The 12,113-nt window shown below is 50.2% G+C and overlaps 1 protein-coding gene across 1 annotated transcript in view; it reads left to right on the forward strand.

Moving 5' to 3' along the window:
• Positions 1-4,363: 4,363 nt before the first annotated feature.
• Positions 4,364-12,113, forward strand: part of LOC145337092 (calpain-5) — a 28,234-nt gene continuing 20,484 nt past the window's right edge. The window contains exons 1-2 of the mRNA XM_080181842.1: positions 4,364-4,629; positions 8,727-8,932. Coding sequence (XP_080037968.1) covers positions 8,768-8,932 — 165 coding nt within the window. The 5' untranslated portion in view covers positions 4,364-4,629; positions 8,727-8,767. The remainder of the gene's footprint in view (positions 4,630-8,726; positions 8,933-12,113) is intronic.

The raw sequence follows: 12,113 nt of genomic DNA on the forward strand, positions 1-12,113 counted from the left end.
GAGACACAGCCAATGTGGTTGACTCTCAACTGCCCTCCAAGGGCAATTAGGGATGGGCAATAAATGCTGGAACAGCCAGCGACGCCCATGTCCCACGGATGAATTAAAAAAAAGGTTGTAGATTCATTCCAGTAATTATAAACTCTGATATAAGCCTGAATCTCTGTGTAACTGGACCAGGGCTTTAGTTTCTCAGCAAACAAACCACGGACTGGTTTCCCTCAATAGCCAAATGGCCCCATCGATGCGATAGTTTTATTCATTAATAATCCTTTGATCATCTGGGCGTTGTCAAGCCATCTTTCTTTTAAATTCATTCCTAGGACACGGGCGTCGCTGGCTGGTCCCAGCATTTATTGCCCATCCCTAGTTGCCCTTGGAGGGGCAGTTGAGAGTCAACCACATTGGCTGCGGCTCGAGTCACACGTAGGCCAGACCGGGTAAGGACGTCAGATTTCCTTCCCGAAAGGGAACCAGACGGGTTTTCCCAACAACAGGTCGTCAGTCGATTCTAAATTCCAGATTTTTTTTTTATTGCGTTCAAATTCCACCATCTGCCGTGGCGGGATTTGGACCTGGGTCGCCCAGAACATTCGTTGAGTTTCAGGATTAATAGTCTAACAATAATACCACTGGACCGTTGCCTCCCCTCTGTACTTCCTCAATCCTTGTGTCGGACTGGAGCTCCTCTTGAAACCACTTGAGCTGTTGCTACTCCTTTATTTTGTGCTGTGGCCCAACATTCATTGGGTGTGCCTGTTTCTGCTTGGTTCAATATTTAACCAGCTAATAGTTGCATCATTCTGAATCAGGGAGTGGCCTGTGCATACCTTGGGAGGCAAGAGTGTATCGCCCACAGCCTGGGCAGAATCCAGTTGAACTACATGCATATCTTCTCTTGAGAACTGAAAGAGTTCTATTCTTGTGCCTGCGTCACTCTTTGCCTCTTGAGTTGGAAGATTTTGGATTCAAGCAGGGGTCCAGAGCAAGACAAATCCACACTCCCAGTCCGCTGCATCGAGGGAGTGCTGCCGCTCGCCATGAAAACCTTACGACAAACAGAGACACAGCGGCACAGTGGTTGGCACTGCTGCTTCACAACGCCAGGGACACCGGTCCAATTCTGGCCTCGGGTCACTGTCTGTGTGTTCTCCGCCCATGTCTTAATGGGTCTCCTCCTACACTCCAAAGGTGTGTGCATTAGGTGGATTGGCCATGCAAAATTGACCCTCGGTGCCCAAAGATGTGTGGGTTAGATGGATTGGCCATACTGAATTGTGCCTTAGTGTCCAAAGATGTACAGGTTGGGTGAATTGGCCATGCTAACTTAGCCCTTAGTTTCCAAAGATGTGTAGGCTGTGAAGATTGACCTTGCTAAATTGCCCCTTAGTGCCCAAAGGTGTGTAGGTTGGGGAATTGGCTATGCTAAATTGCCTATTAGTCTCCAAAGATGTGCAGGTTAAGTGGATTGGCCATGCTAAATTGCCAAAGCTCGGGACTACGTGCTGAGGGATGCACTAAAGCTGCCCACAGAGACGCAATAGGGAGAGACCAGTCTCTAATCTCCTTCAGCTTTTGGGGGAGGTCGGTGATATTGTGGTATTGTCACTGGGTTGATAATCCAGAGACCCAGTTCTCTGGGGTCCAAATCCCACCACGGCAGATGGCGAATTTTGAATTCAGTAAAAATGTGGAATTGAAAGCCTGTCGTAAAATCTCCTCGGGTTAGAATCTGCCATTCGGCCCATCAAGTCTGCACGGACTCTCAGAAAGAGCATCATACCCTGGACATTTAGCATGGCCAATCCGCCTAACCTGCACATCTTTGGACACTAAGGGACAATTTATCACGGCCAATCCACCTGACCAGCATGTCTTTGGACTGCGGGAGGCACCCGGAGGAAACCCACACAGACACAGGGAGAACATGCAAACTCCACACAGACAGTGACCCAATCCACCAATCGAACCTGGGTCCCTGGCGCTGTGAGGCAGCCACGCTAACTGCTGTGCCACCCTGCTGCCGGTGGGCGCAGAGTCTTTGAATGCTCTTAAGGCTGAGGCTCTTGGTGCAGAAGTGGCAGGTGGGTGACAGCTTATCCGGGGATTGGCAGGGTGCAGCTTTGAGATTACTGTCGGATAAACCAAGATATTATCAAATGGCCCAGTCGGCTGGGGGGGCCGAATGGCCTACTTCTGCCCCTTTGTGTGTTTGCGGCCCTATGCTCCTATATCCCACTTTGCAATACGGAATTCAAGTCATTCTGACCAACGATACAGAACTGATCGGTTGGCCAACTGAGTGAGGATATCTTTTTAAAATTGTTTCTGAAATGATTTCATTTTTGCACAACAAGTTGTACACGCTTGTTGAGATTGGCCACGACCCCGGCCAAAGCTGCCTGTAAACACTACCGCAAAGTGCGGGGGATGCTGAGACAGTGAGTCAATTTAAGGAGGAACTGGACAGATTTTTAATTGGTAATGGGTTGAAGGGTTACAGGGAGAAGGCAGCAAAAAGGAGACGTAAGAACATCAAGGAGCAGGAGTCGGCCATCTAGCCCTTCGAGCCTGCCCCGCCATTCAATAAGGTCATGGCTGATCTGATAGTGGTTCAGTTCCACTTACCCGGCTGCTCCCCATAACCCTTAATTCCCTTATTGGTTAAAAATCTATCTATCTGTGACTTAAAGACGTTTAACGAGGTAGCCTCCACTGCTTCAATGGGCAGAGAATTCCAGAGATTCACTACCCTCTGAGAGAAGAAGTTCCTCCTCAACTCTGTTCTAAATTGACTCCCCCGTGTTTTGAGGCTGTGCCCTCTAGTTCTTGTTTCCATTCTAAGTGGAAATCTCTCTGCTTCTACCCTGCCTAGCCCCTTCATTATCTTATGTCTCTGTAAGATCTCCCCTCAACCTTCGAAACTCCAATGAGTACAGGCCCAGCCGACTCAATCTCTCCTCATTAGCTAACCCCCTCATCTCCAGACAAGGAGCATATCAGCCAAGATCGAATGGCGGAGCGGACGCGATGGGCCGAATGGCCTAGTGCTGCCCCTATATCGTACGAACTTGTAAACTGGAACCTTGTATCTGCCCAGCTTCAACCTCCTTGTCTGAACCAAGGGGACCAGTCCGCCTGTCTAAGTGTCTCTCTCTCTCTCAGCTTCATCATGGATGGTCCTCACCCAGACCCAGAGGTCACCCCCTGGCTGTCTCGGGGTGGGTCTGATGAGGCGGGCGGCGCGATCGGTTCCTGGAGGAAGGTGAAGTTGGTCGGGTCGGCACTGGGTGCCCTCGTTTGTCGCATGCCAGTCAAAGTGTCGTCAACCAACCTGCTCCCTCGCGAAACTGCGGGATTTCATGGCCTCCATTGCGTGCAGATTAGCAACACTCTCATCTATCTTATGCACATCCTTCTGAGCTACCATTACCCCCTCCTTAAAGAGGAGCTCCTAAATACCAACACACAGAATCATAGAATCCCTATAGTGCAGAAGGAGGCCATTCGGCCCATCAAGTCTGCACCAACAACAATCCCACCCAGGCCCTATCCCCGTAACCCCACAAATTTACCCTGCTAATCCTCCTGACAGGAAGGGGAATTTAGCATGGCCAATCCAGCTAATCTCGCATCTTAGAACACTAAGGGACAATTTAGCATGGCCAATCCAGCTAATCTCGCATCTTAAAACACTAAGGGACAATTTAGCACGGCCAATCCACCTAACCTACACAACTTTGGACACTAAGGGGCAACTTAGCATAGCCAATCCATCTAACCTGCACATCTTTGGACACCAAGTGGCAATTTAAAGCTTATTACTGTTGCAAGTATGCTGACATTAACACTACAATGAAATTACTGTGAAAATCCCCGAGTTGCCACGCTCCGCTGCCTGTTTGTATAGTGAGGGAGAATTTAGCATGGTCAATACACCTCACCCGTACATCCTAGGACACTAAGGGACAATTTAGCATGGCCAATCCATCTAACCTACACATCTTTGGACACTAAGGGGCCATTTAGCATGGTCAATCCACCTAACCTGCACGTCTTTGGACTGTGGGAGGAAACCGGAACACCCGGAGAAAATCCACGCAGACACAGGGAGAACGTGCAGACCCTGCACAGACAGTGACCCAAGGTGGGAATCGAACCCGGTTCCCTGGCGCTGTGAGGCAGCCATGCTGACCCACTGCACCACAGTTGCCCGCCCGCAATACGGTTCCTCTTGGGCATCGGCGTCTTGAGCTGCGACGATAAAGGGTTAAACGTTTTTCGAGAGTGTGTGTGTGTGTGTGTGTTTTGGCTCGACTTCAACATCAGCTATTTACGATAACCAGGAAGTTTAAGCTGCGTGGTTCAAAGGCCAGCTTGGCAGTGATTCATTCTGCACCGACTCTCTCTTGTTTCACAAGCGCGGCTCTCTCTCTGCAGCCGGAGGATTGCAGCAGGGCAGCGAGGGCAACGCACAGCAGGTCACCGTCCCCCCGATCCGAGAGGGAGGGTGTGCGTGCAGGGTGTCCCTGCCAGCTCAGTCTGTAATCGCACAGCCTGGGTTTATGTCCAGCAAGTTTGTTGTAGAAGACTCATCCAGCGAGGAAATCGCGTTTGCAGGAGTGACAGGTAATTAAACTTTACCTAACTATTTATCTATTATTATTGAGGAAGTCATTTTTGCAATGAATGTCTTCTCCACCCTCTATCCCCTCTCCCCACTATTATACTAACTTTTCAAAAGTTTTTAAGAAAGTTTTCAAAGGAAGTGTTGAGGGAGTGACTGTGTGGCCACAATGACAGCAAAGAGGGGGTGAGGGGATTCTGATATATTCTACCTTGCAGCAACGCAGCTACTCTGACAGAGAGCTTGCTCGTTGCTAAGGTTTCACCCCTGTCGGGAGGACAGTGCAATCGATTCCCTCACAGCGCCAGGGACCTGGGTTCGATTCCCTGATCTCCGTCACTCTGTGCGGAGTCTGCATGTTCTCCCCGTGTCTGCATGGGTTTCCTCCGGGATTGCTCCAGTTTTCTCCCACAGTCCAAAGATGTGCACGTTAGGTGGACTGGGCATGCTATATTGTCCCTTAATGTCAAAAAATGTGTGGGTGAGGTGGATTGGCCATGTTAAATTGTCCCCTAGTATCCAAAGATGTGCAGGTTATGTGGATTGGCCATGGTAAATTGTCCCCTAGTATCCAAAGATGTGCAGGTTATGTGGATTGGCCATGGTAAATTGTCCCCTAGTATCCAAAGATGTGCAGGTTATGTGGATTGGCCATGCTAAATTGCCCCTTAGTATCCGAAGATATGCAGATTAGGTGGATTGGCCAAGCTAAATTGTCCCCTAGTATCCAAAGATGTGTAGGTTAGGTGGATCGACCATGATAAGTTACCCCTTAATGTCAGGGGGATTAGCAGGGTAAATGCATGGGGTTATTGGTACAGGGCCTGGGTGGGATTGCGGTCGGTGCAGACTCGATGAGGGCCGAATGGCCTCCTTCTGAACTGTAGGGGTTCTGTGATTCAAATCCCACTCCAGAGACTTGAGCACAAAACCTGGCGTCACACCCAGTGCCGCGCTGAGGGAGTGCTGCACTGTTGGCAACACGAGTGTTCTTGACGGATGCTGCCCCATCTGAGTTGGAAGTAGAAATCGCCCAGTGCGGTTTCAAAGTAAGGGAGTTCCCCCAGTGCCCCGGCCAAGGTTGATCCCTCAGGCAACATCACAAACGCAGACTCGCCCAACCTTTATCTCGTCGCTGTTGATGGGATCTTGCTGTGTGCCGTATTGTCTAAGGCGTTCTCCGTGTTACCCCACGCAATTTGTTCCGTCACTTTAAAAAAAAAGTCACAAGAATGTGGTAAGAAAATGTCATCACCCAAACATTGTGAAAGAAAGCTGAGGCGGGTTTGGTGAGCAGTGGGTGTTCCTGGAATGAAGTATAGCCTTCACAGATCAAATTCCTCACACTGCGGCATTGCTTTCACAGAATCATAGAACCCAACAGTGCAGAAAGAGGCCCTTTGGCCCATCGAGTCTGCACCGACCACAATCCCACCCAGGCCCTACCCCTCACATCGCTACACATTTACCCGCTAATCCCTCTAACCTACACATCTCAGGACACCAAGGGCTAATTTTTAGCACGGCCAATCAACCTAACCCGCACATCTTTGGACTGTGGGAGGAAACCGGAGCACCCGGAGGAAACCCATGCAGACACGGGGAGAATGTGCAGACTCTGCGCATACAGTGGCCCGAGCCGGGATTCAAACCCGGGTCCCTGGAGCTGTGACTCAGTAGTGCTAACCGGCTGTGCTACCACTTTAGCCCAACCCAATGTGATCGCTTTCAGAAAATGGCCATTCGATCCAACAATCCCTCCGTGTATCTCCATATTCCTCCCTCCGCATCGCTCCCTCAATCCCTTCACGTCGCTCCCTCAATCCCTTCACGTCCCTCCCTCAATCTGTCTGCATCCCTGCCTTTCTCTCCCACGCCCCGGCGTAACTCCCCGCACCCCTGCCTGCCCCGCTGGCCCCTGCCCCCTCACCACCGCGGCCCTGCGTTCCCCTCAAGTCTTCTATACCCCTTCATTTGTAAGCCTCTTTGTAACACTAATAAAATAAAGTCTTCCCCAACCAGGACAAAACAGCCCCGCTTGATTGGCATCCCGTCCACAAACACTCACTCCCTCCACACTCACGCACAGCGGTAGCCGTGTGTACCGTCTACAAGATGCACTGCAGACACTCACCAAGGCTCCTTAGGCAGCACCTTCCAAACCCACCGCCTCTACCATCTAGAAGGACAAGGGGCAGCAGACACACGGGTAACTTTACCACCCGGAGGTTCCCCTCTGAGCCGCTCGCCACCCCGACTTGGAAATATATCGGCCAGGTTCAAGGTGGCAGTTCACCCACAACCTGCTCGAGGGGCAATTAGGGACGGGTAATGTATGCTGGGCCTCATCCTGAAAAAGAATGAATAAAAGCTCACTCTCTGTCTCTCTCTCACACACACACACACACACACACACACACACACACACACACACACACACACACACACACACTCTCTCTCTCTCTCTCACAGATACACACTACTGACACACAGACACACACACACACACACTACTGACACACATAGACACACTACTGACACACGCACTGACACAGACACACTACTGACACAGACACACTACTGACACACGCATGGACACACACTACTGACACACGCATGGACACACACTACTGACACACGCATGGACACACACTACTGACACACGCATGGACACACACTACTGACACACGCATGGACACACACTACTGACACACGCATGGACACACACTACTGACACACGCATGGACACACATCCTATCGCACAGCCTCTTGCTCTGCCACACAAGTTCCATTCTCCCTTTCTCTCACGCTCTCTCTTACACACACATTCTTGCTCACACTGACTTACTTTCTCTCTCTCTCTCTCTCTCGCTACCTCACACAGCAACTTTTGGAGAATGTGGACCAGGCCTGAGAGAGGATCATCCCGAACCAAAGGCAGAGCAACTGGTATCTGGATGACAGGCTGGAGCCTGCTAAATAACCCCTCCAATAAAACCAGCTTGTCACTGGAGACACTCATACTGACTGGGGAGTGTGTGTCAGTAAATATTGATACGCTCCACCCCACCCCCCCCACCCCCTCCTGTACACACTGATACGCACCTCCCCAGAATATAGGTAAATACTGACACATTCTCCCTGGGACAACACCTCCCCCTCCCCCCGGGGAACCCCAGTAAATACTGACACACGCCACCCCACCCCCCAACCCCCGCCACTGGGAACCCCCTGTAAATACTGACACACTCTCCCCCTGGGAATCCCCTGTAAATACTGACACACCCTCCCCCTGGGAATCCCCTGTAAATACTGACACACTCTCCCCCTGGGAATCCCCTGTAAATACTGACACACTCTCCCCCTGGGAACCCCCTGTAAATACTGACACACTCTCTCTCAGGGAACCCCCCCCCTGTAAATACTGACACAGTCCCCCAGGACTTTGTTTAAGAATGCACTTTGACTATGTCAAAAATAAATAGCATAATTTGTACCAGATGAAATACTTATGCATGACAAGATACAACTCTTAACTGCTATCCTATCTCTGTTAGTTCCAATTTAAGCAATATTCCTTCTAGTCGTAAACTCTCCTGTTCAGAATCAATTTGCAAACACCAGGCTTACCTGCGGGCTGCTAGTCCGCAAACCTTCAAAATACCTCTGGAGAGAGATATCTAATTTCTAGCAGGGTCCAATCTGTAATCGCCAGAGAGAGAGAGAGAACTCCTGCTCCTTGCAAACCTAAACAGAAACTGCCTGCTTTTTCCCTCTGTAAGCCTAGCTCCTCCTGTGAACACATGCCAATCGACTTAATTAAACCCTACTCTGAAACCCCAGAGGGCAACCCTAGAAAAATAAACAAAACTGCATTAATTCCCCACAAACGCCCCAATAACTGGGATCTATAATTTTCCCACAGTCTCAGCAGGTGGGCTGTCTAGAGCAGACACATTGGCACCGTAATAGGAGCTGAAGTGTAAAACACACCCCTCACAAGGAACCTGGTGTAAATATGCTTCTTAAAGGCATAGTATCATCACAAACTGTACTGATAGTTAACGGCTAAGGTAATATTTCTCACTGTGGTTTGCAGACAGCCTCGGTGCATGTGTATGAGGGCATTGCGGATAGAATATGCCACAACGCGTGCGACGCTACAAGGAGCAGAATTATCGAGCTTTGCGGAAAGCCTGCCAGCGGGACAAGATCCTGTTCGAGGATCCGCTTTTCCCAATCTCAGCCGATTCCATCTACTACACCCGATCCCCTCCTGGGAACATCGAGTGGAAGCGACCAAGTGTAAGTCAAGAAGACCAATTGGATTGGTTCATTATTCTGACCTGGTAAACCGACAGAAACCAAAGTGGGAACAGTGGGAGGCCATTCGGCCCCTCGAGTCTGTTCCAGGCCAGCGCGCGTTCTCTCCGTCTCCCTCCCTCTCCGTCTCCCTCCCTCTCCGTCTCCCTCCCTCTCCGTCTCCCTCCCTCTCCGTCTCCCACCCTCTCCGTCTCCCACCCTCTCCGTCTCCCACCCTCTCCGTCTCCCACCCTCTCCGTCTCCCACCCTCTCCGTCTCCCACCCTCTCCGTCTCCCACCCTCTCCGTCTCCCACCCTCTCCGTCTCCCACCCTCTCCGTCTCCCACCCCTTAGTGTCCAAAGATGTTCAGTTAGGGGGATTACATGTGGTAAATGTATGGGGTTAAGGGGACAGGGCCTGAGTAAGAGAGTCAGTCTGGAGAGTAGGTGGGCTGAGTGGCCTCCTACTGCAGTGTAGGGATTCTGAGAGAGATGAGCTTAACCTTGGAGGTAACAAGACAATGGTTTCTGATGGCAGCCCTGTGGAGGGTGGTGGGGAGGGGGGGTAGAATCCCGCGATGGGGCAGCTGATTATTTGGGGAGCGTCGTCGCTCTGGCAGAGTTCGTTGTCTTGGTCTTGGGCTCCCGTCTATACGCAGTGAAAATGAGGCACTACCAGTCTCGGTCACGAGCCTCGTGTCAAACAGAGATTGCTCTAATAATAACCCACCCAGGCCAGGCACAATCCCATCACTAAATATAAGCCTGGCAAAGAGATCCGCGTTCAGGAAGAGGGTGGGATCAGAAGAAGCACAGGCCTGTATCGGGATACAGTGAAAAGTATTGTTTCTTGCACGCTATACAGACAAAGCATACTGTTCATAGAGTACATAGGGGAGAAGGATTTGATTTGATTTATTATTGTCACATATACTGGGATACAGTGAAAAGTATTGTTTCTTGCGCGCTATACAGACAAAGCATACCATTCATAGAGTACATAGGGGAGAAGGATTTGATTTATTATTGTCACATGTATTGGGATACAGAGAAAAGTATTGTTTCTTGCTCACTATACGGACAAAGCATACCGTTCATAGAGAAGGAAAGGAGAGGATGCAGAATGTAGTGTTACAGTCATAGCTAGGGTGTAGAGAAAGATCAGCTTAATGCGAGGTAGGTCCATTCAAAAGTCTGACAGCAGCAGGGAAGAAGCTGTTCTTGAGTCGGTCGGTGCGTGACCTCAGACTTTTGTATCCTTTTCCCGACGGAAGAAGGTGGAAGAGAGAATGTCCGGGGTGTGTGGGGGGTCCTTAATTATGCCGGCTGCTTTTCCCGAGGCAGCGGGAAGTGTAGACAGAGTCAGTGGATGGGAGGCTGGTTTGCTTGATGGACTGGGCTACATTCATGACCCTTTGTACTTTTTTGCGGTCTTGGGCAGAGCAGGAGCCCATACCAAGCTGTGATACAACTAGAAAGAATTGATTGACCATCCCTGGGGCAAGCGAATGGGAGGCCCAGATGTTCAACCCTGGGAGGCCTCGCCAACCACCCTGGCACCACCTTAACCCACCTCCACTCCAATTTGCCACCACCAGACAGGAAGTTAGTGTTGGCACCCACCCAATGAGTCAAGTGAGATTACAGTGCCAATGCAGGGGGTGGGGGGTAGGTGCAGGGAGGGTGTGGTTGGTGGTGGGGCGATATTTACAGTGGGAGGGGGAGAGGCGCAGGCAAGGAGTACGGGTGGGCAGGGGAAGGGTGTACTTAAAAAGAAAAGGGTTTGTAAAATTTCAACAGGCCAGTATGAGGCAGGATGGACTGAATGGCCACCTGCTGAGGTGTCGTAGAATCTCAGCAGCGCAGAAGGAGGCCATTCGGCCCATCAAGTCTGAACCAACCACTATCCCACCCAGCCCCTGTCCACATAACCCACATATTTATCCCGCTAGTTCCCCCCTGACACTAAGGGGCAATTTAGTGCAGCCAATCCACCTAACCTGCACATCTTTGGACTATGGGAGGAAACAAGAGCATCCAGAGGAAACCCACGCAAACACAGGGAGAATGTGCAAACTCCATGCAGACAATAATCCAAGCCGGGGATCAAACACAAGTCCCTGGTGCTGTGAGGCAGCAGTTCTAACCACTGTACCACCGTGCCACACTTAGTGTCCAGAGATGTGCAGGTTAGGGCGATTTGGCCATGCTAAATTCCCCTTAGTGTCTAAAGATGTGCGGGTTAGGTGGATTGGCCATTCTAAATTACCCCTTAGTGTCCAAAGATGTGTAGGTTAGGTGGATTGGCCATGCTAAATTGCCCCTTAATGTCCAAAGATGTGTAGATTAGGTGGATTAGCCATGCTAAATTGCCCCTTAGTGTCCAAAGATGTGTAGGTTAGGTGGATTAGCCATGCTAAATTTCCCCTTAGTGTCTGAAGATATGTAGGTTAGGTGGATTGGCCATGGGAAATATGTGGGGTAATGTGAATAGAATGGGGGAAGAGGACCTGGAAAAGATACTCTGTAAAGAGTCAGTGCAGACTGGAGGGGCCAAATGGCCTCTTCTACACTGTAGGGATTCTCTGCTCCTGTGAGGGTTAGATTACTCAGATCGGTTGCCCAGACTGGAAGAGTAAGTGGTGACCTAATCAAAGTGTTTGAGATGATTCCAAGATTTGGTATGGTCGATGCAGACAATAGGAAAATGCCAGATGTACAATTACTAGATCTGTGTCTGTGTCAGATACTGAGGGTTACCAAACTAAAACAGGGAGATGGAATCAGGATATAGATCAGCCTGTGATCAAATTGAATACCAGAGCAGTCTTGAGGGGCTGAATGGCCTCCTCCTGTTCTGATGTTAAATACATCAGTGTTCATGAATATTTCTTGCTGCTTATTTTTTGCCCACCCAACTCTTTTTCCTGTCATTGTCATTTTTTTTGTGGCATTCTTAGAGCAACAACAAATGTCAAAAATATAAAACACAGAACATTACAGCACAGAACGGGCCCTTCGGCCCTCAATATTGTGCCGAGCTTTGTCCGAACCCAAGATCGAGCCATCCCACTCCCTATCATTCTGGCGTGCTCCATGTGCCTACCATGTCCGACTCCACTATCACAGCAGGCAGTGCATTCCACACCCCAACCTCTCTCTGAGTGAAGAATCTACCTCGGAC

Source organism: Carcharhinus amblyrhynchos, unplaced genomic scaffold, assembly GCF_965287045.1.
Source record: "Carcharhinus amblyrhynchos unplaced genomic scaffold, sCarAmb.v2.hapA scaffold_43, whole genome shotgun sequence".
Taxonomy (NCBI): Eukaryota; Metazoa; Chordata; class Chondrichthyes; order Carcharhiniformes; family Carcharhinidae; genus Carcharhinus; species Carcharhinus amblyrhynchos.